The 25,641-nt window shown below is 40.3% G+C and overlaps 1 protein-coding gene across 1 annotated transcript in view; it reads left to right on the forward strand.

The window, feature by feature from the left end:
* Positions 1–25,641, forward strand: part of babam2 (BRISC and BRCA1 A complex member 2) — a 167,372-nt gene that overhangs the window by 119,828 nt on the left and 21,903 nt on the right. The window contains exon 8 of the mRNA XM_061968468.1: positions 17,213–17,312. Within this exon, the coding sequence (XP_061824452.1) occupies positions 17,213–17,312 (100 nt within the window). The remainder of the gene's footprint in view (positions 1–17,212; positions 17,313–25,641) is intronic.

A 25,641-nucleotide genomic window follows, 5' to 3' on the forward strand; every position in this document is an offset into this window, starting at 1 on the left:
AGAGTTGACTTTTGTATTTTACATGAGTTGTTATTTGTACAAACATAGTGCAAAGTAATTCCTGATTTGTTAAAAATTTTTAGTGGCTAGCTAGTTAAAATGGGATATTGTGATTTCACAAGACTTTCTTAGATGTGATCATTTGAAAATGTTCAATTTGAAAAATGTGCACTTAGAGAAAATATAAAAATAAAGTGTTGCATATTGATATTTATCTGTTTCTATATATATTTATTGTGAGAAATCATTAATATGATCGGTGTTTCCACAAAGATAAATATAATTAATTATTAATAATAACATAGAGTTAAAGGTAAATTGAGCAAATTGGCTATTTCTGGCAATTTATTTAAGTGTGTATCAAACTGGTAGCCCTTCGCATTAATCAGTACCCAAGAAGTAGCTTTTGGTTTCAAAAAGGTTGGTGACCCCTGATGTACAGTGTATGTTTGTGGTTGTGTGTTACTGGTACCAATGTTTGAGTTTTGTTCAGTGTTAGTGTGAGACAGAGCCAGGTATGGGCCCACTCTGACCTCAGGGCCTTGTGGTCTGGGCTTCCGTGCTCAGAATAATCTCAGCCTGATGTTTATTTACAAGCACACGCCCCGTCACACCAGGTTAACAGACCTCTGCCCCTCCTTGTTCACCAAACACCACCACCGCATTATCTCTCCTTCTTTCCTCTGTGCCTTCTCTGTGGTGTTCCGCTGCTTCTGCTTCTGATCACTCTCTAATATACAGCTTAATTTTTGCAGTTCAGTGGACACACACATGCCCCATGATATTATTATAATCCGATTAACTCCACATACAGTGACACTAACACTCTGTTGTTTTAAATCATACAAAATATCATACAGTGCTATGCAATTGTGTAATGTATACAAAATAAGAGCTATTAATGTTTGTGTTTGTATTAGGGCTGTCATTAAGCCATTAAGCCACTGGGTGTCCAAACCTTTTTTACCGAGGGCCGCATACTGAAAAATTAAAGCATACCGTGGGCCACTTTTATACATTTTGTACATCAATGATGACAAAACCAATTCAATGTACATCATGTATGGTCTAATATATTTGGGGATAAAACATTATGTTAGATTTTGTGTTAAAGCTAACAGCAAATAGTTGTTAGTGGTGTTATATTTTATTTTATTTTATATTTCATTAATAATGGATTAATTTATTTTCAGAACATGTCAAAGGCTTATTAAAAAAAAAACTAGCTGTGGATCGAATATGGCCCTCGGGCCATTCTTTAGAAACCCCTGTATCAACTCATGCAATAAATAAATACAAAATTATCGCATTAATCATGTACATACGCAGAGTAATCACACAATGTATTTTGTCCGGACATACGGCGTGGCTCGGTTGATAAAGCGGCAATGCCAGCAACCGGAGGGTCCCTGGATCGATCCCCGTCTTCCGCCTTCTTAGTCACATTCATTGTGTCCTTGAGCAAGACACTTCACCCTTGCTCCTGATGGGTCGTGGTTAGGGCCATCAGTGTGTGAATGTGGAAATAGTGTCAAAGCGCTTTGAGTACCTCGAAGATAGAAAAGCGCTATGAACGTATAACCCATTTACCATACTCCTTTTATTTAACCGCAGATGGTTACCAGAAAAATGTGTGTTGTAATACATTCGGGATAAAGTATATATTTTATATAAATAATGTTTTTTGTTCCTTATACAGTAAATATTTTGTGTAATAAAAATATGTATTGCTTTTGATATATTATCTCACAATATTATATGTAATTTAACGCTTAAACTCAATAACATTTTTGACACATTTACATGTTTGCACAAAAAATATGTCGAAAGCTCTCATTATATGAATTTTACTAATAATACGTTATCATAATAATACATATGTACAGTATATCCCACTTCTGTAGGCAACATGCATGTTTTAATAAAGTATAATATAATATCCATCCATCCATTTTTTACAACTTGTCCTTTTTGGAGTCGCGCAGGGGCTGGAGCCTATCCAAACTGCACTCGAGCCACCTCATCACAGGGCCAATATCGAGAGACAGACAACCGTTCACATTCACATTCACACAATTAGGCCAATTTAGTGTTGCCAATTAGCCTATCCCCAGGTGCATGTATTTTGAGGTGAGAGGAAGCCAGAGAACCCACACAGTCGTGGGGAGAACATGCAAACTCCACACAGAAAGACCCAGAGCCTGGAAATCAAACCCAGGACCTTCTCGCTGTGAAGCACTAGCGCTAACCACAATAATTGAAAATACATAATAAAAATGTTATGACTGTAAAAATGCAATATAGTACGAACATATCATACATTTAAAAAGTATATTAGGCATATAATTTAGTCATTTGTTTTTAAATTAAAAAAAAACATTTTTCAATTCAATTGTAAAATATTATTCACCTTTTGTGATGCTGCAATATTTTATAATTGAATAAACTTGTTCTATTAAATTGTTGTATAATTGTGTTCTAATATTATTACCAGGTTTTTAGCAAATAGCTCCAGCGCCCCCCGCGACCCGGAGGAGAATAAGCGGTGGGAAATGGATGGATGGGTATTAGGTATATTCAAGTAAAACATTTAAAAAACTGTCCCCAATAATATGCTGACAGTAAAATTACATTTGTGTACAAATGTTGGGGTCTTTTTTTAAGTCAGTATAAATTATTTAAGCGAGTAATAACCTGTGATTAATTGTGGTTAATCTGATTTTAAAGAATGTTTGACAAATAGTTTTTATGCCACAGTTGTGTAGCTCTGGATTAAACTGATATTTTAGTGGAAAAACTCAAAACTGTGCATTATTGTCGCTGTAAAAACTACATTGTTCATCACTTGTATTTGCGTGCAGCTGTCCCTGATACAGTAGCTAGTGAATATGAATTCGGTACATCATCATTGCTCGCACTTGGAGCGTACATGCTTGTATGTATGTTACAGGAGCTTTTTTGCTGTGGTGCTCGAGCTTCTCCTCTGCCAGTTGCATGAGGAGATGAGACAGAAGGAGGCTAAAGGCAGTATGGCGCAGCGTTTGAACTCAAGCGCTCTGGCGCGGGAGTCGGAAAAAGGGTGGTTGACAGCGCTGCAGCAGGGGGTTTAATAAATGAGGAAAGCAACAGTGCAAATGCAGACGCTCCATAGTAGCACTTTCAGCCAAACTCTCATTTACCAACCTCCTCTTCCTGCCTAATGTCGCCTCTTTGTCGAAAGACATTTGCACATATGCATATCAAGATCCTCTATGAATATACCCAGCTACATGCTTTTGTGCACCTTTTTGTCAGCTGTGTGGGAGTGTGTTAATTCATGACCCGGGGCGGCTTCTTCACTGTTGTTTCAAAACAAATGATTGCATGTGTGTACGAGTTTGTGCATGACTGCATTTTACGTTCTTCATCATGGTTGCTCCCTAATTTCACATGGGAATGTCAGTTAACACACCTTTTATGGAGTCTACATGTGTTCATGCAAATCTGTTAGTTTCCCTGCATGTCCTTCCGACCCTTGTGTAACACGCTCATTATCTCTACATTGGCTCTGCTGAAGAGGAAAATGTTTGTCTGCAGCATTTTTCCGGCAGGGTTTTGATAGACAGCAACGGCGAAGATTAACCCCTGTTGCTTTATATTTTTAAATAACGATGTTGTCTGTCTATCTGTGTTGGCCCTGTGATGAGGTGGCGATTTGTCCAAGGCGTACCCTGCCTTCCGCCCGAATGCAGCTGAGATAGGCTCCAGCCCCCCCTCCCCCGCGATCCCGAAAGGGACAAGCGGTAGAAAATGGATGGATGGAAGCAAAAATTCCCCAAAAATCAGCTTTAAAAGGGTTTCTTTTCTTTTTATGTGGTTTTACAAATACCGCAGCTGCAGCCACTTAGCTATGATTTCAACCCATCAACATGTCTTCATGAAGTTTATCTGCATCTTTGTAATGTGACCTTTCATCCTGCTTTCTTTCACCAGTCCGTTTGTGTTGCAATGTCTGCCTTGATTCTTACCATTTTTTTTCAGTTTTTAACTGTTTCTTCCTCTGTCTTACCTCTCCAACCCCTCAAACCACTTTCTTCCCGTTTTATTTTTCTACACTTCTACAGCCTGTCTCCTCTCTCTCCATCTCTCTTAAATTTCTATCACTCCCTCTCCTCAGCTGATCCCTCTGGCTGATCCTCAAAGGGAAATGAGCGAGTGAGTGGGACTTAAAAGCGAGAGAAGCACCATGCTCTACCCAGCAAGGTCGTCGCTCACTCGACTAAAACACAGAAAAGGAAAGAAGTTTAAAAAAAATCAACACACTGGAGAGGAGAACATTTCCCTCTCTCTCTCTCATTTTATCTTCCTTTCTCCTCTCTTCTCCTCTCTCCTATCACTACTGGCTTGTTTGATATCTTACTTCCATTCTTCTTCGCTTGTATCGAAGCGCTCCAAACAAAAACTTGCCCCCCCTTAGCTACAGCGTTTCTATTCCCACTTGTTCCCCATTTCTTGTTCTTTCTAACAGAGTTTTCTTTCGCTGTCTTCAAACGACCCATCACCATAATGTGTTCGGCCTCGCAGAACAACAAGGAAGTAAACAAATGCTGAAGTAGCCTGACAGACACCCACATTTTTACCAATATTGTACTGTGCATCAAGCCTGATGCATCCGCTCGTTTCTTTGATGTATGTGCTTCTTTTTCTGTAGCAATTATTGATTTTGAGAAGTCAACAAAATCTTCATTTTGCTTAAGATTCATTTGTTACATAATGTTTTATGCACCTTGAAGGAAATCTACTGTGAAAGCATGAGCTTCATGCAGGCAAGCTGTCCAGTTGTTAGTCGAGAGATACGTTAAAAAATGCCAGGGGAAAAACGGCACGTTTTCGGAAGCGTCCTTTAAGACAAATCGAGGAGAAGGTGGCAAAATGTTGGGTCTGTTTTAAAAGGAGCTCCATATTCATCTTTTGAGCCTTACACATTCTTGTTGGTATGGCATGATGAGGCAGGTGATTTTCAAACAAAATATTATGTCTCTGTGTGAAAAGATTGCCTGTAGAGATGTTTAAATTCTGATAATTTGAGCCTTACATATTCTTGTTGGAATGGCATGATGAGCCAGGTGATTTTCAAACAAAACATTATGTGTCTGTGTGAAAAGATTGCCTGTAGAGATGTTCAAATTCTGATAATGCGATCGGATTGAGGGTCAATATTTGCCTTTTTTAACTGATCTGCGATCAACCATGTCCAGCCGATCTTTGCCTGTGTCCGATTGTTTACATGGCTAAAGATTGTACTCACGATAAAGAGTCCTTCAAAATGGATGCATGCTCAGGGAGATATTCCATATTCCTTGTGACGCACATGCAGGAGTTGCATTAATTTCAGGAGGCTATATCTCTTGCCAGAACACCGCCTCAAATTTGAGAACAAGCTGGACACGTCATCTGGAAGCCGCTTCTAAGATCCTTTTAATCCTCACCACCAGGGTTAATAAAATAGGTTTCTTCCAAGTAGGGCTGGGCTGTATAGCGGTATTACAGTTAATACCAGTATATTTTAGAAAGAGGTATATATTAAAGTTGATTTGATTTGATTTGAGACAATACCGCCAAACCGGTATCTTTTGATGTGCCGTTGTTATGGCCGTTTGCTCTTCTCTAAGCCTAATGAGTGCAGCACAGGGCATTCCCTTTGACTCAACCTCGCCCCTTGCGTGTTTACATAGGCTTCTCTGACGCACAATGGCACAACACAACAAACTTTCAAAAGAATATGGCGGCTTCGGTGCCGACTTCTCGACTACCGAGTGATGGAATGTTTTGGTCACGAGCTGCATTTGGTTATTGGTGAGTGACACATACACCAATTTGCTTGAGAACATATCTTTCCTTCAGCGGCTTTATCACTAATATAATCTATTTATGTTGTTCAGTTCTGTTAGTAACTTAGCACAGCAGCTAGCGATAGCTTCTCTCTGCTGCATTTGTTGACAAAGTGGTGACCCTCGCCCCATCCTTGTTTGTGAATGACTGAGCATTTCAAGGAATCTACTTTTATACCCAATCATGGCACCCACCTGTTCCCAATTTGCCTGTTCACCTGTGGGATGTTCCAAATAAGTGTTTGATGAGCATTCCTCAACTTTATCAGTTTTTATTGCCACCTTTCCCAACTTCTTTGTCACGTGTTGCTGGCATTAAATTCTAAAGTTAATGATTATTTGAAAAAAAAAAATGTTTTTCAGTTTGAACATCAAATATGTTGTCTTTGTAGCATATTCAACTGAATATGGGTTGAAATTGATTTGCAAATCATTGTATTCAGTTTATATTTACATCTAACACAATTTCCCAACTCATATGGAAACGGGGTTTGTAGTTTATTAATGTTTAATAAAGGTGACATTTAGAATCAGAATCAGAATCAGAATCAGCTTTATTGTCATTACGCAAGGTAACGAGATTGAGGCCATTCCATACAGTGCGATGTGTGCATGCTAGAAAAACAATGTGCAAATATATAAAAATATAAAAAATGTAGAAGTGCAATGAATATGGTGTGAAATGAATATATACATGAAAAAAACAAAAACAGGGTGGTTGGTGGAATGGGTTATTGCACCGAAGAGAAGGCAGTTATGAGGGACAATGGGGCAGTCCGTTCAGAATGGTTATGGCCCTGGGGAAGAAGCTGTTCTTTAGCCTGTTTGTTTTGGTTTTAATGCACCTGTAGCGCTTCCCAGAGGGCAGCAGGTGGAACAGGTCAGAGCCAGGGTGGGTGCTGTCCTTGATGATGGTACTGGCTCTGTTGAGGCAGCGGGAGATGTAGATGTCCGTCAGAGAGGGGAGAGGGCGGCCGATGATCTTCTGAGCCGTCTTGACCACTCTTTGCAGCCTCTCCCTGTCTGCTGCAGTGCAGCTGCCGTACCATACCGTAATACAGTAGGTCAGCAGGCTCTCGATGGACGAACGGTAGAAGGTCAGCAGCAGGTCAGGCTTCAGGTTGTACTTCCCGAGGACTCTAAGGAAGTGTAGCCGCTGCTGAGCCTTCTTGATGATTGATGTGGTGTTGACTGTCCAGGAGAAGTCATTAGAGATGTGGACTCCAAGGTACCTGAAGGTGTGGACCCTCTCTACACGCTCGCCGTTGATGTAGAGGGGGGCAGGGTCGGTGCTGCTCCTCCTGAAGTCGACGATGATCTCTCTGGTCTTGCTGGTGTTGAGAGCGAGGTTGTTCTCCGAAGACCAGGCCGTCAGCTTCAGGACCTCCTCTCTGTAGGCAGCCTCGTCACCCCTGGAGATGAGCCCGACCACTGTGGTATCGTCGGCGAACTTGACGGTAAGGTTGTCACTGTGGGCCGGACTGCAGTCATGGGTGTAAAGGCAGTAGAGGAGGGGGCTCAGCACACAGCCCTGTGGGGAGCCGATGCTCAGCGTGCGGGAGGATGAGAGGTGCGGGCCAAGTCTCACATTCTGGGGTCGGTCCGTTAGGAAGTCCCTTATCCAGGCGTTTGTGAGAGGGGGGAGGCCAAGAGTGTCCAGTTTATTGCAGAGTCTGTCCGGGATTATTGTATTGAAGGCAGAGCTATAGTCTACAGAGAGCATCCGGACGTAGCTCTGCTGCTGCTCCAGGTGGTTCAGAGCAGAGTGGAGAGCAACAGCGATGGCGTCCTCTGTGGACCTGTTCGCCCGGTATGCGAACTGGTGGGGGTCGAAGTCTGGAGGGATATGGTCCTTGATGTGCTGGAGAACAAGTCGCTCGAAGCACTTCATGATTACCGGAGTGAGGGCCACTGGTCGGTAATCATTCAGGCTGGTGATGGGAGACTTCTTCGGCACCGGGATTATTGTAGATGACTTCAGGCAGGATGGGATGACTGCCTGAGCCAGGGAGAGGTTGAAGATCCTGGTGAGGGGGGGAGCGAGCTGGTGGGCGCACGTCCTGAGCACCTTTCCAGGTACTCTGTCTGGTCCGGTAGCCTTCCTGGGGTTCACAGCCAGGAGCACTCGTCTGACACTGTGCTCCTGTACAGTGAGTGGAGTGGCGCCGGAGCCCGGTGGGGGCGGGGGCAGGGCTGCAGCAGATGAGTGTCGCTGGGGGGTTTCGAAACGGGCAAAGAAACAGTTAAGCTCCTCTGCCAGTGTCGCACTCTGATCCGCAGTTGTCATATTGCAGCCTCTGAAGTTCGTGATGTCATGAATGCCCCGCCACACCTCCCGTGAGTTTTTGCTGGACAGATGGGACTCTATGCACCTCCTGTGGTCCGCCTTTGCTTTTTTAATCCCTCTCTTCAGGTCGGCTCTAGCAACACTGTACAGTGCCCTGTCCCCTGACCTGAAGGCTGCGTCGCGGGCCCTGAGGAGTGTGCGGACCTGGCTGGTCATCCAGGGTTTCTTGTTGGGGTAAACCCGGATGGTTTTTTCCACAGTCACATTCCCGATGCAGAACTTTATGTAGTCCAGCACCTTTCCTGTGGCTGTCTCCAGCTCCTGTTGTTGGAAGAGGTCCCAGTCTGTGTGTTGGAAGCAGTCCTGAAGTTTGGGGAGTGCATCGTCAGGCCAGGTCATAACAGTCTTTGTGATAGGCCTGGCCTGGCGTCTGATGGGGGTGTAGGTAGGAGAGAGCAGGAGGGAAAGATGGTCTGACTGTCCAAGCTGGGGGAGGGGTGTAGCTCTGTACGCGTGCTTTATGTTGGTATACACGTGGTCCAGGGTGTTCTTGCCCCTTGTAGAACACTTCACGTGCTGGTAGAACTTAGGGAGTACAGTCTTCAGATTGGCCTTATTAAAATCCCCTGCTATGATATGAACACCGTCGGGGTGGGCCCGCTGCTGTTCGTTGACGGTGTTCAGCAGAAGAGAGAGCGCTGTGTTTACTTTGGCGTCCGGTGGAATATACACAGCCGTGATGATAACAACAGACAGCTCTCTCGGGAGAAAAAAAGGCCGACATCTAACAGACATGTACTCCACGTCCGGGCAACAGTGCTGTTTAGTGATTGTCCCGTTGTTGCACCAGTTCTCATGCACGTAGATACAGAGCCCCCCTCCTCTGCTCTTACCGGAGTCCTTAGTTCTGTCCCGGCGGAGCAGAGTGCGTCCGGCTAGCTGTATGCTAGCATCGGGTATTTCCGGGTGAAGCCAGGTTTCGGTGATAATCATAGCACAACAGTCCCGAACATAGCGGTTTCCAGCAAGTTGTAACCCCAGGTCGTCCATCTTCTGTACAAGGGATCTGGCATTAGAGAGGAACAGGCTCGGTAGAGGTGGCTTGTGGGGTTGTTTCCTAAGCCTGAGCAAGACGCCGGACCTGCGGCCACGCTTCTGCTTCCTCTCCCTCCTCCGTCTGCGCCGTCTCCCAGACCCGACAACAAACCACGGAGAGCCCTGTGCTCTCGCTATGTCATCTAGGATGTTGTGCTCGTGGTGAAAGTCGCTCGAAACAGATATCTGGTGCGAGTTACCGATATCCAAGAGTGACTGGCGGGTGTACCGGGTGTTTGCAGTACAGGTGGTGCACAAAAGGAAAAAAAAAACATGAAGAAAAGAAGGAAGAAAGAGCACTGAAATGGAGAGCCGTAAGCCGCTGCGTCTGTGCGCGCCGCCATCTTGGATTTTTTTTTTTTTTTTTTTTTTTTTTTTTTAAAGTGTATGTAAAATAGCTCCCTGTTGAAAAATAAGGTTTTGCATTAGAATTTATTGGAAGGTCCCGAGTTCAATCCTGGGCTCTCGATCTTTCTGTGTGGACTTTTCATGTTCTCCCCGTGACTGCGTGGGTTCCCTCCGGGTAATCCGGCTTCCTCCCACCTTCAAAGACATGCACCTGAGGATAGGTTGACTGGCAACACTAAATTGGCCCTAGTGTGTGAATGTGAGTGTGAATGTTGTCTGTCTATCTGTGTTGGCCCTGTAATGAGATGGCGACTTGTCCAGGGTGTAAACCGCCTTCCGCCCGAATGTAGCTGAGATAGGCTCCAGCACCCCCCGCGACCCCGAAAGGGACAGGATGCAAAACGGATGGATGGATGGATGGATACAACCATTGTTTATTTGATAGGGTCATTGCACAATACATATATTGCACAGACCAGATGTAGCTACATGTTCATTTTCATCTGTTGTCCCTGAGCAAAGGCCGAGTGACAGCATGTTAAAATACATTTACCAATTGAATTACAGATTAAAAAAAACACCAACAATAACACACCACCAACAGAAAGATCAGCTCAACAACAGTCCAATATATATACACAGTATATAGTAGGGGTGTGGGAAAAAATCGATTCAAATTCAAATCGCCATTCTCACGTTGTACGATTCAGTATCGATTCTCAGTTTTCAAAAATCGATTTTCTTTTTTTTTTTTTTTTTTTTTTTTATTTATTTTTTTTTTATTAATCAATCCAACGAAACAATACACAGCAATATCATAACAATGCAATCCAATTCCAAAACCAAACCCGACCCAGCAGCACTCAGAACAGCAATAAACAGAGTAATTGAGAGGAGACACAAACACGACACAGAACAATCCAAAAGTAGTGAAACAAAAATTAATATTATCAACAACAGTATTAATATTAGTAACAATTTCAACATAGCAGTGATTAAAAATCCCTCATTGACATTATCATTAGACATTTATTAAAAAAAATTAAAAAAATTAAATAAAAATGAACAATAGTGTCACAGTGGCTTCCACTTGTATCGCATCTCATAAGCTTGACAACACACTGTGTCCAATATTTTTACAAAGATAAAATAAGTCATATTTTTGGTTAATTTAATAGTTAAAACAAATTTACATAATTGCAATCAGTTGATAAAACATTGTCCTTTACAATTATAAAAGCTTTTTACAAAAATCTACTACTCTGCTTGCATCTCAGCAGCCTGGGGTAGATCCTGCTGAAATCCTATGTATTGAATGAATAGAGAATTGTTTTGAATCGGAAAAATGTCGTTTTTGAATCGAGAATCACGTTGAATAAAAAAAAAATCGATTTTGAATCGAATCGTGACCCCAAGAATCGATATTGAATCGAATCGTGGGACACCCAAAGATTTGCAGCCCTAGTATATAGACAGAACTAGTGACTACAAACCTGATGGTCCTCCAACCTTTTAGGTCATGGAATGGTTTGACTTGTGTATGAATGTCATATTAATTGCGTGCCCTTAATGCTTTATTTGAACCATTATTTTTCCATAGTGGAATGATTATACAACCTACATTTTCAATGATTGTTTAAAAATAAGAAAAGGGTGTTTTTACACAGTATGAAAAACACACTTACAGGCTCAAATGCATTTACACACCCCTACTAATATTTATTGAAATGTATTTGAGCAAGTTTCACTACGACCAGACCCTTTTTTAAAGAGCTATCTGCAAGCTTCTGGCATAAAACTGGCCGGATATTTGACTTATCTCGGCAGAATTGGTTGGTTTCTTAGAACCATGTTGACTTTTATGCATTTTCCGCATACTGTATATTCTATAGGGCTGAGGATTTGGCAATGTCATTCCAGAAGCATATATTTTTAGTCAAAATTTTCCATTCCAAAACCAGTTTTCATGTATGTTTAGGATCATTGTCCGGTTGGAACATCCTATTGTCAAACATTCTTCCTTCTAGCTGTTGATGGAGGTGCATTTATAGAATTTAGTCCTCCTTTTTGATTATTCAATCTACTTTGTGAAGTGCACTGGTACGACTGTTACCAAAACAGCCCCAATTTGACTTCTCTAAACATACTTATTGTCTTTGGGCCACAAACGCTTCATCTTTATATAATTTAACCAGCGGCAAAGTTGTCAATTTCAGGGCAGGGGCTTGTCTTTTTGGTGGGTAACCTCCTTCTAAACGAGAGAAAATCCTAAATAAAGTTGAACTTGTGCAACCAAGTCTTGTCATCACTGAAGATGTACGTTGTGTTATAATTTCACAAAGAACGGTTCAAATAGATTGTAATGAGTCCAAAAGTATTGTGATATTCATGCCCATGATGTGTATACAAACTTCTGAGCACAACTGTATGTTGTTGACACATGACATGATAAACAGGCAAAAATTATTGATTTGCTCAGTCTAGTTTCCCCAAAAATAGAAGCTCTGAAGTGTACAAGGAGACACCCAACTCTATATTTCCTCCATTCTTAGTTAATCGAGGTGTCCTACTCATGTCTTAATAATTTTGTTAAACTAGTGACTAATATTAATAACGAATTAATGGAGTATTTGATTTGGTTTGGCAGCTGTCATTGTAAAATAATCATTTATTGTTGTTGCTCATGCTTCTCCTGCACAGCTATTGTATCGGCAATCTCATCCATCTTTTCATGTTGACTTCTCTTTTACTGATTGCACCATGCCCATGAGATGAGATGGATACATCTTTCCTTCCCCAGAAAACCTGCTGCATTGCATAAAAGAATCGAGTGGGCACCGTCTCTGCCCCCAAACCAGATTTAGGAGCCCAGAGAACTCAACACAGAGAGACAGTTTTAGGCTGCAGCGCACTAATGTTTGTGTATCTGCATTTGCCTTTAGGTGCCTGTTCACATGTTTGTGTGTTCAGGCTTGCCTGGATGCTGATATGTGTGTGTGTGTGTGTGTGTGTGTGTGTGTGTGTGTGTGTGTGTGTGTGTGTGTGTGTGTGTGTGTGTGTGTGTGTGTGTGTGTGTGTGTGTGTGTGTGTGTGTGTGTGTGTGTGTGTGTGTGTGTGTGTGTGTGAGTGCGAGTGTGTGTTTGTTCGCCTATGTGTGGGTGAGAACTTGTCTGTTTACCTTCTCTAGAGTCTGTCTAGGTGTTTTATAGCCTTTGAAAATCTTTGCATTTCCATCAGATAGTTTTTCAAGGTTCAAAACATCTTGACACAGTCTGAAATTGTCGGTCCGATGAAATAAATGTATCCCTAACCAGCAAACCCATTTGACAGTACTCCAATGCCATTGCAAACACTTGTCTCACTTTCAGCAACCCAAAGCACTTACTTCTACATCATGCGTTGTGTATGTGCGTGTGTGTGTGTGATGTTTTAGACCACGTCCTTTTTGTCAATGCATTTGACCAACCCAAACAATTATAAAAGGCTCTTATACTAAAAATGCATAATTCTCAAATGATGCCTTTGCATGCTGTGAACAGCAGTTAATGTGGCATTGTTTACTGTAATTTCTGGGCTATGGAGCACAACAAAATATAAGCATTTGCCAATTGATTTATGGACAAATTATATTTTGTACATACAGTATATAGGCCGCACATGTCTATACGCCGCAGATGTACACATTGAAAATATTTATACATGCACTTGTGTTTATTCACAAATGTGACAGAAGACAGTACCTGTAACAATCAGTCAGTGTGACTCAAATTTGCCTTGTCTGTTTTTTTCTCAGCCTCGTTTTCACTTTCACTTTCGTCTTGCGGCAAAATTGCCTCTGATCTTATGCCAAAAGAAGCAATCCCGCATTTTGAAAGCTGTTGGTGATAGTCGATTTCTTGTTACGGTTACCGCTGTTTAGATCTTGAGCAAAAGTTGCTCTGCACATTCTGCAAGATTTCTCGCCGCTAGTCATCCAAGCCTCCCACTCTACACAAAGTGTGCAACATTGTATGCGTTTTGTCTTCGCCATGATGAGGGTGAGTGCATAACACGCTAAACGGCTGACTGAATGATTGTGTGAGAGCATTTAATTTTAATGTGAACAATTTCATTGTGACCCGTTTGGCAATTTCATTGGTCTAAAATGGCAAGGCAAAACTTGTTGGTGGCATGAAGTTCGTAAACCCAGGTAAAAATAGAATTGTCTAAAACGCAGGGTTCAAAGTCGCAAATTATAGTCCAGAAATCGGGTAAATGCTTGTCTTTTTCGGGAAGCTGGACAACTTCCAACTTACTGATGTTCTTCTCGCTCTCCCTTTGTTTAGGCTGGCCTTTTTGTAAGAACATGTGTTATAAAAAAGTACAAGATAAAGCAAAATCTTTCAACAGAGTTCATTTTTTGATTGATGATTGTCGAGTTAAGCATGTATCTTGTTTTGCACAGATAGTTAAAGGGAGACATTTTACAGACTTCTGTTTTAAAGTCAAATATGTGAGACTGTTTTTTTTTTAGAAAAAATCAATGTGAATAGAAATGTTGCTGTGGTTCAACTGCATCTTAATTTTGTTCTTGGCTTTATCTTTCACTTTAATAATTATTCATGTCTGTCATCTAGCAACTGAGCTTTTTTATTTTGGAGTAATGTTGTTGTATGATCCACATCACACACACACACACACGGATCCCCTCACCCATAAACAAACGGTGCCTCGTCACTATCCACCTGAGTCACATCACATAATGTTGCTAGTAGATGAAGTCATAGGCAACCCTGTCATATAAATCATGAGAGGGAGAGTGTGTGAATGTTTTTATATGTAAATGTACACTGACACTGTAAATAATGAATGGCATACAATAGGCTGCATTGCTCAGAGGGGTCGTGTAAGTCTTTATGATGACTTCACCATGTGGATAGTAATGAACGCCTTGTCACTAGTGAAGACAGGAACAGGGCCTTTTTACAGAGCTTCTTGGAAAGTCAGAATTTGTATTTCCCCGCAGATTCTATCATTGTAGATGCAACAAAAGGAGCATGAAGTTTGTTTTCCCGAGAGAAGTTCACAATAGCATGTTATAAGTAATTGGGCAGGGTATTTTTACCATCCGTTGTTTTAGTGGTGGTCAGCGACGGGAATCCAGTCTCTTAAAATAAATCGAACGGGGATAGTATACGATAGAATATACTTTTATTTATCCCACAATGGGGAATTTAGAGCAACTACGTCTACGCTACGCTTCTTCCTCCTCCTTCTTGGACATGTTGAATTATGCATTTCGATTTACATCAATGAAATACAACAGTTAAATGTTTAGAGGGCGCCAACTTTCCTATGTGTTTTACACAGTATAGCCCTCCCCACCCCCTCTTCCGGCATCTCGCACGTAATTACGTACGTACATAACACATGCTGCGCATTAGCTTTAGTTAAAGTTAAGTTAAAGTACCAATTAGGTGTTGTTAGCTAATAATAACAATTTGGATAGCTAGCGTTAACTGTCATTGAATGTATATTCTATCATAACAACAACATGACTGCAAATTGTTCGCTGCTTCTCTTGGACTGCTTTTTTATGTGTGCACGCACTCCCTGCGTGTACGTGTTGATGAGACCGGGTGAGTGATCGCCGTAAACAGTCATTTTATTCGGGCCGGTAAAAAAATGTATTACATTAACTTTGCAATTGTGAAAAATATACACAGTTTTCCAACAAATGTGTTCAGTTAAACCTCTAATGGTAACACAATTCTGTGTTGTTGTTATATTTTTTGCTTCGAAAAAATGTTACTGTAAGGAAGATGCAAACAGCACCTTTAAGTCAGTTATAATTTCCATTATGAGAGATATATATAAATAAGCACAATTTAAACAAAATTGCGGTTTGAGGCTTTGTCTTCACACCTTTACAATGAGTAGAAGTTTACATTTTGGTAGATTTCAATTGATCGTTTGAAAGGCCACTGTCATGTGTTCTTTAAAGAGAAGGGTCTGAAAGGAAAACTATATAATCCGTTGACACAAATGAGTGATGAACAAATCATTTTGTTCCTGGGTCTTCATTTCCATCTGAATGATGCAACGCTATACTTAGAACTGTGGGTGGATAGATGGGCATTATTTAGATTTTCCCTTTCAGAGGCTTCTCCTTTCACTGCTGTGAGCAATTTCCAATCGAACGTCGGCTGGTGTGTGGCAAAAGGCACAGGCTAATGCTAATTATGTGCACAAAGCCCACTGTAAATGGTGGCTTTGAAATTCTCATAAAAATTATTTTAACAAGAAGCTGTGTGGATTTTCCTTGAACAAAACCGTCTATAGATGTAGCTACAAACAGGTTGAACGTCAAGATTTAAAGATGTTGTCACTCCACATAGCAGAAAAGGAGGAACCAGCAGATTTCCACAAAGAGGTGCATTCAGAGTTGAATCTGAATCCACCCTAGTCAAAACTCTGACTCCAGTGACTGTTGACCTGTCAGTGAACTCTGTTTAGACCTTTTCCCATAAAGATATACAGGTTTGGGTGTCGCCAGTAAAGTGGAACAGATGAATCTGTGCTCCACCTTCCTCCCTATTACTCCCACGTTCATGTTTAGTTATTTTTGATACTTTGCAATCCTCTGGAACTTTGGTTTGACCTCAGCTGTTCAGTCAGTCAGGATGAGAAAAAAATATAAAGAAGATTTCTTGTGGCCGTGGTAAGACTAATGTCAGTTTTGTGCGTATGGATTGCTGATATAAGGGAATTTGTGAGATTTTCTTGACTGTTGTCTGTGAATCACCTTTTCATTTTTATTGTTTTTCCATTTGTGCTCAACTATAACAGCATTCCCCAAAGTATGTTAGTCATGTGTGACATTTAGCGTAATGCTGCATGATGTTGTATTAAGGCATTCTTCCTCGGATGCTTAACCACAATTGTCCACTCTGGCTCCGCTTTAAAAATGACATAACATTTCTAAATGGCCTGTGACCATGTTGCTATAATGAAGAATGTGATGAAAATAGAAAGCAGCAACAGAAAATAGCAATAAAAGTCAGTAAGCAGCTCTTTTAGACCTTTAACCTGTCCTCGGGGTATTCCATTTTTATTTTGCCCCAGATGAGAGCAAAATGAGGGAATGACAACCTCGGTTGGTTAGTCATTGGGGAGCCACTGCAGCAGATTTCCTGATTAAACAGGCATGGGATAATCACTAATGGGGCTGTGCGGCAAGACAGAAATGTTTCCAAAACTGAAAAAAAAAAAAGAAAAATAAGCCACAAGCCTGGGTAACACATTAGTTTTTAACTTTAATTCTACATGTTTGGTTGCAGGGACATTTTTGTATAGTTTATTTTAAATCGCTTTAATGCAGTCTGTGTAGGCTATTTACCAGTCAATGCTTAATTCACAATCATTCTGCTATTGACAGATCAGTTTAGGGTGGGATAGGCTCAAGTTTCTATCGCCCATAAACAGAGTGAAATGGAAATTAATGGATAAAACATTAGTGGACAGCTTAATCACATACTTTTGGATGATTCCAACATGTCTCTTGTTCCAAGCACAATGTTGTTCTTTAGATGTATATATGCCTAATGATAACAGATATTTTTTTTCCAAACAGTGCTCTTGGCGGCTCCTCTGCACTTCATATTCCAGCATTCCCAAGTGGAGGATGCTTGATTGACTATGTCCCACAAGTGTGCCAGTTGCTCACCAACAAGGTAAAATATGTTTATTTGTGAATGTTTTTAAATGAAAAGCTTTAGAACAGTGCTAGTCAATTGGCGGCCAAATCTGGGAGTGACAATATACTGGACCCTGAGTTGAGTCCAAACAGACAAACATTTTTGCAGCAAATTCCTAAAGAACACTAGAGTGTTCTTGTTGCTTAGAGGAATTTGGACCACTGTAAACACATTGGCATACCCTTGCATTCAAATGTTAACTTACGTGTTCAAACTTTCGATTTACATAGCTGAGTTGTTTCTCAAGGCACCCCTTTAAAGGGGCTTTATCATGCTAAATAATTGTTCTTACCTGTTGGTAACTGTTTTTATGTTTTTGGGATCCCCATAGTAAGTCCTGAGAAATTTAAATCAAACCATAGAGGCATGGCGAAGGTATTTATAAAACAATCTTGCCTTCTTCTGCTCCAAACACCCATCCATCCATCCATTTACTACCGCTTGTCCCTTTTTGGGGTCGCAGGGGGTGCTGGAGCCTATCTCAGCTGCATTCGGGCGGAAGGCGTGTACACTCTGGACAAGTCGCCAGCTCATCACAGGGCCAACACAGATAGACAGACAACATTCACACTCACATTCACACACTAGGGCCAATTTTAGCATCGCCAATCAACCTGTCCCCAGGTGCATGTCTTTGGAGGTGGGAGGAAGCCGGAGTACCCGGAGGGAACCCACGCAGTCACGGGGAGAACATACAAACTCCACACAGAAAGATCCCGAGCCCCTGGGATTGAACTCAGGTCCTTCGTATGCGAGGCACATGCACTAACCCCTGTACCACCGTGCTGCCTGATCCAAACACGCTGTTAGGAATTTGAGGTTTTAGTGACATGTTTTGCCCAAGTTACATCATTGAATATCTCCACATATGGTAGAGGTTTTCATGAAGAGTTTTACGCAAATCTTCTATTTTATCCAGTTCTAATCCCAAGTTGTAGTCAGTAAGTTCCTTATATTTCTCTACTTGTTATGGGGCAGACTGGCCCGTACATGCACATGCATGGTAAAATCCTCCGCTGTAGTGTATAGTAGCATATAGTTATAACTTATATGTGTCAGTAGACTAGATATTCAAGCAATAAACTACTACTACTGACTATCTGGCCTAGAGGAGGCCCTCTGCACAAAATGGTGCATTCTGAAGAGACAGTCATAAAACACAATCCATGCAAAATGTTGACCAAATGAAACACCATTTCATGTTATGTAGACCAGAAAGAAGTGTTTTAAATGTAGAAAAAAAATCATAATAGCACCCTTTTAAGTCCTCTCCTTTTTGGCGGTTACACATTTTTTAAATAATGTGATTTATATAACTAAGGTCTTGCTGTAACTTGGTTACTTCAGATGCAGCCAATAGTCATTTGTTCAACTTCTTTAGTTGTACAAGTAATGTTCCTCAAGGTTCCAGTTTATGTCCTTTCTTTTTCATCATTTGGACTTTTCAACTGGTGGCCAAAAATTGCGAGGGACTCCAATTTTTCCACCAGATACTTAAAAACACTAAAGTGCTGTCATAGACATGATATTTGACTGGCTTTTTGCAGAAGGTCCTTAATATCAGCGGAGTACTCTTGTATCTCTGACAAAATAAACAGACCAAAATCAAATGTGTACTGTAGAGGATGCTGGTTATTTGGAATATACAAAATAAGACTAATATTAAAGGCGGAAGTCTGGCCACCGGCCTGGTCTTTTGCTTTCTGTAAAATAGACCCCAAAACAATTTAGTTGAATATCCCTGGTTAAAATGTCTACGCTTTCTGTGTGCAAGTATTTTCATCTTAACAAATCAAAACCAAACTGTCGTAATCAAACACTCCACGTTATTATATGTGCATGAAAACTTTCAAAAACTACCACCAAATGTGGGTCCAATCAAGATGCAAGATAGTTTTTTTTGTGTGTTTGTGTTGATGTGCGTTTGTGCATTCATGCACGTGTGTCCGTCATCAGCCTATGTGGGCGCTCTGGCTAACGTCCACAGGCTGTCTGGCCGCTGCTTGGTTTCTACAGGTTGACAGGTAGCTATGCAGTGTAGACGGGATGTAATGGTAATTTTCCTCAGGGAAAGACATCATGCACCCCCACTCTCTCCCCATGCATAACAAACATTGCTTCAGCTATTTTCATTCCCTGTTTACCTGGAGTCTTATGTGGGGTGTCCCTGCATGACCTCCTTCCCCCTGGCTGTTTAAGTCCAGCAGAGGTTGAAAAGCTCCCTGCACTCACAAGACAACATGGAGCTGCATCCTTTGCTGGATTATTGTAGGACATGGTGAAAAACACACCATATATACTGTAACTTCATATGAGAGCAGTATGCACTGCATACAGATTTCAGTTGTTGATAAATAGAAAAAAAGTGTATTATTGGCTTAATATAAATTAAGCCAATAGGCCTGTATTACAAAGGTAATACAGTAGGCCCTTCTTTAGTCTGTTTAAAGCCCCTTTTCTTTTCTGGAACATTTTGTTCTTGACCCTCTTTACTACCAAATGTCCATGAATTTATTACACATGCCATTTGTTGTACTCACATTTTGGAAGTAGTAGTCGTGTGTTTGTAATAATATGCAACGTCTAGACCCCGCACAGATTCAGGGTGAAGTTTCTGCTTCAGCAAATAGAGATCCATGAGTGCAAAGGGGTTTAAGTGTTTGGTGTGTTTGGTATGTTGACACCAGTTGTGAGCATATTGACTCAATAGTCTTAAAGGGGAACTGCACTTTTTTGGAATCTTGCCTATAATTCACAATCCTTACGAGAGACAAGAACACATATGTCTTTTTTTAAATGCATTCTATCTTGTAAATAAAATGAAGCCAATGGTTGCCATGACGTCATTGCGTCTATTGCGTTTATTCCGACCATAAAACCCCATAAATAACTGTCTGAAAAGCCCAAACAATGCTACATTTACATTTGGTGACCTGAATATTAGCCAAGTATTAGCGATATTGTTATTATAAGCGCTAACGTTAAGGGCCTACATTTAGCGGCGCATTGATCAGAGAGAGGCAACTTCCTTATGCTGCTGTATTGACATCATCAACTGGTGAGCTACTTTTTCGCCTCTGAGCTAGTGAAAGTTTATTCTAGGGATGTCAAACTAATTTTAGCTCAGTGGCCGCATGGAGGAAAATCTATTCCCACGTGTGCCAGACTGTTAAAATCATGGCATTCAAACTTTTAAATAAAGACAACTTCAGATTGTTTTCTTTGTCTTAGTGCGGCCAAAAATAGAACAAGCACATTCTGAAAATGTACACATTACAAATATTGATTGATTGATTGATTGATTGATTGATTGATTGATTGATTGATTGATTGATTGATTCGTATAAGCGGAAGAAGATGGATGGATGGATGGATGGATGGATGGATGGATGGATTGATTGATTGAAAAGTTTATTGACATCTTAAAGAATAATAAATAATGCTCTTGGCAAAACACTTCAAGTTAGTTAAAAATTTTGAGGAAAAAATTGGTGCAGTTTCAAAAACACCATGAAGAACACAATGAACTTACCGGTAGACTTTGTCTCAGTGTTTTTACAAAGCCATTTAACTTTAAGCACTTCCCGTTTAGCATTCTCATGTTCGCAGTTCACCATTAAATATGTTTGGAAAAGCAACCAAGTGTTTCCTCAAACCGCCGAATTGATGACATCCACAACTGCCGCAACATATTCATTTATCATCATTCAAATATTGTAATTATAATATAATCAATACGATTGTCAAAATGACACCATTATAGCCACAGTCAAGTTAACATAACTACAAACTTAACGAATGTGAACATAGTAAATTTTAGCATAAAATAGAATAGAACAAACATAACAAATGTATAAACAAATATTTGTACAATGAAGTTCCGCATCGTGCATTCAACCAATTGTAAGCGGTGCATGTAACTCTAACTAAAAAGGTGATAGTCAAGTTGACTTAAGTCTTTGCATCTTACCGTTTCGTTACTTTATCCATTGAGTGGATAATTTACAATTAAAGAAGGTATCGTGCGTCGATACTGCCGCCATCTGCTGCCACCCACAACAGGAGCAGCTGATTGCTTGCACCTGCGCTGGTTGAATTAGCGGCAGCCAATCCAGAGGTTGCTTAAATTATGCTGACACTTTATTTTTAATCTCTGTCATGTGTGACGTCGGTTCACACTTGAATGCACACATTTAGAATAGCAGTTTTGTCATTAAAAAAATGCAGGTCATTATTATATATAGCCGCGGTCTGGATTAAACCTGTTTGCGGGCCTGATACGGCCCTCGAGCCATACGTTTGACACTCGTGTAGATTATCACCTTGATAGTAAAATGATGTGGGCATAAAACAAGAAGTTTGTAAACTATGACAGCCTGAGATGGCGAGAAAGACATGTGAAACATGCTGGTTTACACCAACCTTCTTTTAACCCTTCGCGAGGAGTATGAGTCATTCTTCATCTAAACAGGAATATAAAAAAACAGTCTGCATCCCAGTTAGAGCAGACATTGCACAGTAAGTGATGTTTTATTATATTTGTTTGCTCTCATGAAGTCTGCATGAGTTGTAGTCAGTGTTGAGTTGAGTTTGAGTTTATTTCGAACATGCAAGTATACAACATGATACATCACAATCTCCAGTTTCTCTTTTCAACATGTTCGAAAAGGAGTAGGAAGAAGCAGTGTTGGGCCCAGTGTTGTAGTTAAAGTAAAAAGTGAAATGTTGTGATATGTCTATAAAATTAATGCGTCACTATACAGTATGCCTAAAATGAGCAAAATACTTAAATATTACATGTTATTTTGGAAGTGCCTGTTACTACTTTACATATATACTTACAGTGTGTATATAACACGTAGATGGAAGTGTTTGGATGTTTTTAAGCGCTTTATAGGCATATAGAGCGATTCCTGTAGGTTTATTTACTTGTCTTACATCAGGAGTGTGGATGATAGGCAAAATATACAAAATAAGTGCAGTTACACATTCAAGTAAAATGTTCAAGGCTAACACAAACTATAGCGGCGCTGTGATCACGAGCTTGTGTGCCAATGTTGACATGATCGACTGATTAGCTGCTTCCTCGTTTCCTTGATTGTCAGACTTTGTTCTAAATCATAAATAATGCCTCTCAACTGGATAGTAAAAGGACAAAGATGTACTCTGACAAACCAATTCAGACCCGGAAATGGCAAGAACGACACAAAAGGCGCTTGGTTTAACCCCCCTTTTCTTCGCAAGGATTATGAGTCATTCTTCATCTAAATGGGAATATATGAACAGCCGAGCAGTCGGCATCCTAATGACAGCAGACTTTGTACAGTAAGTGATGTTTTGTTATGTTTGTTGGCTCTCAGGAAGTCTATAGTGAGTAATAATCAGTGATGTTTAAAAAAAAACAACCTTGTGATGCGTTTTTTTATTTATTCATGCGCTTAAAATTTGCAAAATATGTAAATATTAAATGTTATAAATGTGCACATTACTACATTACGTACGTACTTATAGCATGTATATAAAACCTTAATGGAGGTGTATGGATGTTTTTAAGGGCTTTCTTTTTGGCAGAATAGAGCAGCTCCCGTAGGCTCCATTGTAGGCAGACTTTTAATCGCAATTATTTACTATTTAGAATGCATTAAAAAGAAATACATCCGTCGTCCTGTCTTTCATAATGATTGTGAACAATAGGCAAAATTAAAAAAAAAAAAGTGCAGTTCCCCTTTAACGGTGTGACAGGAATGCTTGTCTATTGGTTGGTCAACTTCAACTTCATAATTTTGCAAGAAGATAGGAGGAAGTGATTGAACAGGTTTCGTTAACTTTATCTTCTCTTATCTATATCTATATATACAATGGAACCTTGGTTTATTAACCTAATTGGTTCTTGAACAGGGTTCGTATATAAAAAAGTTTGTATATTGAAACAATGTTTTTCCTTAAGTAACAATGTAAACGTGAATGATGGGTTCCAGCTCTGACTTAAGTCTATATTTCAGTAAAAGTTTGTACATTTTCAAAGCGCTATTCTGTACTGTATTTCTAACAAATATAATAAACGTTCTATTTGATAACAAAGTCAAAACAACAACTAGCTGAACTGTCCTCCTTATTTGCAGCCGCGCTATCAACATGCATCCACACTGTCACTAGCTCTGTGGTGCACTCAGTCTGTAATTAGAAAACTCCTTAAAGGAGAACTGCTCTTTTTTGGAATGTTGCTTAATGTTCACAATGATTATGAGATACAAGAACACACGTCTTTTTTTTTCTTTTTTCTTTTTTTTACAATTTTAAAGATAGAAAACGCTTTAAAAATGCGTCTAATGGGGGTTACCGTTGTAGCCCCAAAGCCCTCTAAACCAACTTCAAAACTCTCCAGCAACGTTTTATATACACACTGCAAGTCTGTATATAATGTGATAACAGACACGTTCATAATAATATACAATATGTTCAATATTTACCGTATTTTGAGCATTTTAATAATTTCCGGGACTGATTTCTTTAGCGCATTGATTTCTGTTTCCATAGCAGCGCACGTCTGACTTCTGGCAACAATGTGTGTTCCTACTTCCGGAATAAAACACAATTTCCACCAAAAAACGGACTATAAAGACAATATAACATACATCCATAACTGTGGATGCATATGCAAAAGTGCAATATATTTATCTGTAAAGTAAATATATTTATATCTGCACCTTATTTTGTAAATGGAAACACTCTGCACCTTATTGCTATTTTATCCTGCACTACATTGAGCTAATGCAACGAAATTGTGTTCGTATCTGTACTCTAAAGTTCAAATTTGAATGACAATAAAGGAAGTCTAAGTCTCTAAGTCTAAGTCTTTATGAAGGATACCTGCTACGGTATGAAGAACCAAAAGTTGACGTGAGACAAGTTAGTCAGCATTTGTTCTCGTCAATCGTATCGCAATGGTTGTTGTTGTTGTTCGCAGGTCAATGTTAGAAAACATGGGAATAGACAATGAAGAACATTTGTTAAAGGAAAATATTTTGTAAATTTAAAAAAGATTATAAAAGGTTTGGCAGTCTGGAACAGATATAATATCAGCATGTGGTGCAGGTATTGTATGTTGAACATCCCTCATCTACAGGATTTTCTTCTAGTTTCTCAGTGAAGCACACAATGGCGTTCTTCTTTCGAGCAAAGGGGAGGAAACGGACAAACCATGAATGCATAATGATGACATGACATGAAAGAGATTTAAAAATGCTGCTGAAAAAGAATGCCAACAAAAGTGAGGTTGTGTTGACTGCAACAAGAATGTAGAGGCCATGTATGGTTTATGTAGTTAGGCTTTACTCAACTAAAAGCACACTATTGGTTATTTGCATTGAATTAAGATTGTCATGTTTAAAAACTAAATGACTGTCCTAATATTAAATGTAAAGATTTTTTAAATGTATGAAAAATAAAAAGCCATGAAGGTCAAAAGTGAGCTCAGGGGAATCCTGTTTCAACTGATCATCCTTGAGATGTTCCTACAGCTCAATTGGAGTCCACCTGTGGTAAATTCAGTTGGTTGGACATGATTTGGAAAGGCACACACCTGTCTGGTCCCACACTTGACAGTACATGGCAGAGCACAACCCAAGAATGAAGTCAAAATAATTGTCTGTAGACCTCTGAGACAGGATTGTCTCGTGGCACATATCTGGGGAAGGGTATGGAAAAATACAGGTTGCCTTCAAGTTCCAAATGAAGACAGTGGTTCCTGTCATTTGTAAATGGAATAATTTTAGAACCACCAGGACTCTTCCAAGAGCTGGCTGGCTGTCTAAACTGAACAATTGGGGTAGAAGGGCCCGAGTCAGGGAGGTGACCAAGAACTGGATAATCACTCTGTCAGAGCTACACAGAAACCTCACAGAAAGACAACCATCAGACGAAAGCCATTCTTTTGTAAAAGTTTTCCTAAATGCACCTGAAATACTCTCAGACCATGAGAAACAAAATTCTCTGGTCGGATGAGACAAAGATTGAACTCTTTCGCGTGAAAACCAGGAGTCAAGTTTGGGGGAAACCAGACACCGCTGATCCCAGGCCAATACCATCCTTACAGTGAAGCACGGTAGCGGTAGCAACATGCTTTGGAGATGTTTTTCAGCCGCAGGAACTGGGAGACTAGTCAGGAAAGAGGGAACAGTGAAAACCAGCAATAGACAGAGACATCCTAGATGAAAACCTGCTCCAGAGTGCTCTTGAACTCAGACTTGATGAGCGACGGTTCATCTTTCAGCAGGACAACGACCCTCAGCACACAGCCAAGATT

Source organism: Nerophis lumbriciformis, linkage group LG08, assembly GCF_033978685.3.
Source record: "Nerophis lumbriciformis linkage group LG08, RoL_Nlum_v2.1, whole genome shotgun sequence".
In the NCBI taxonomy this organism is placed as follows: domain Eukaryota; kingdom Metazoa; phylum Chordata; class Actinopteri; order Syngnathiformes; family Syngnathidae; genus Nerophis; species Nerophis lumbriciformis.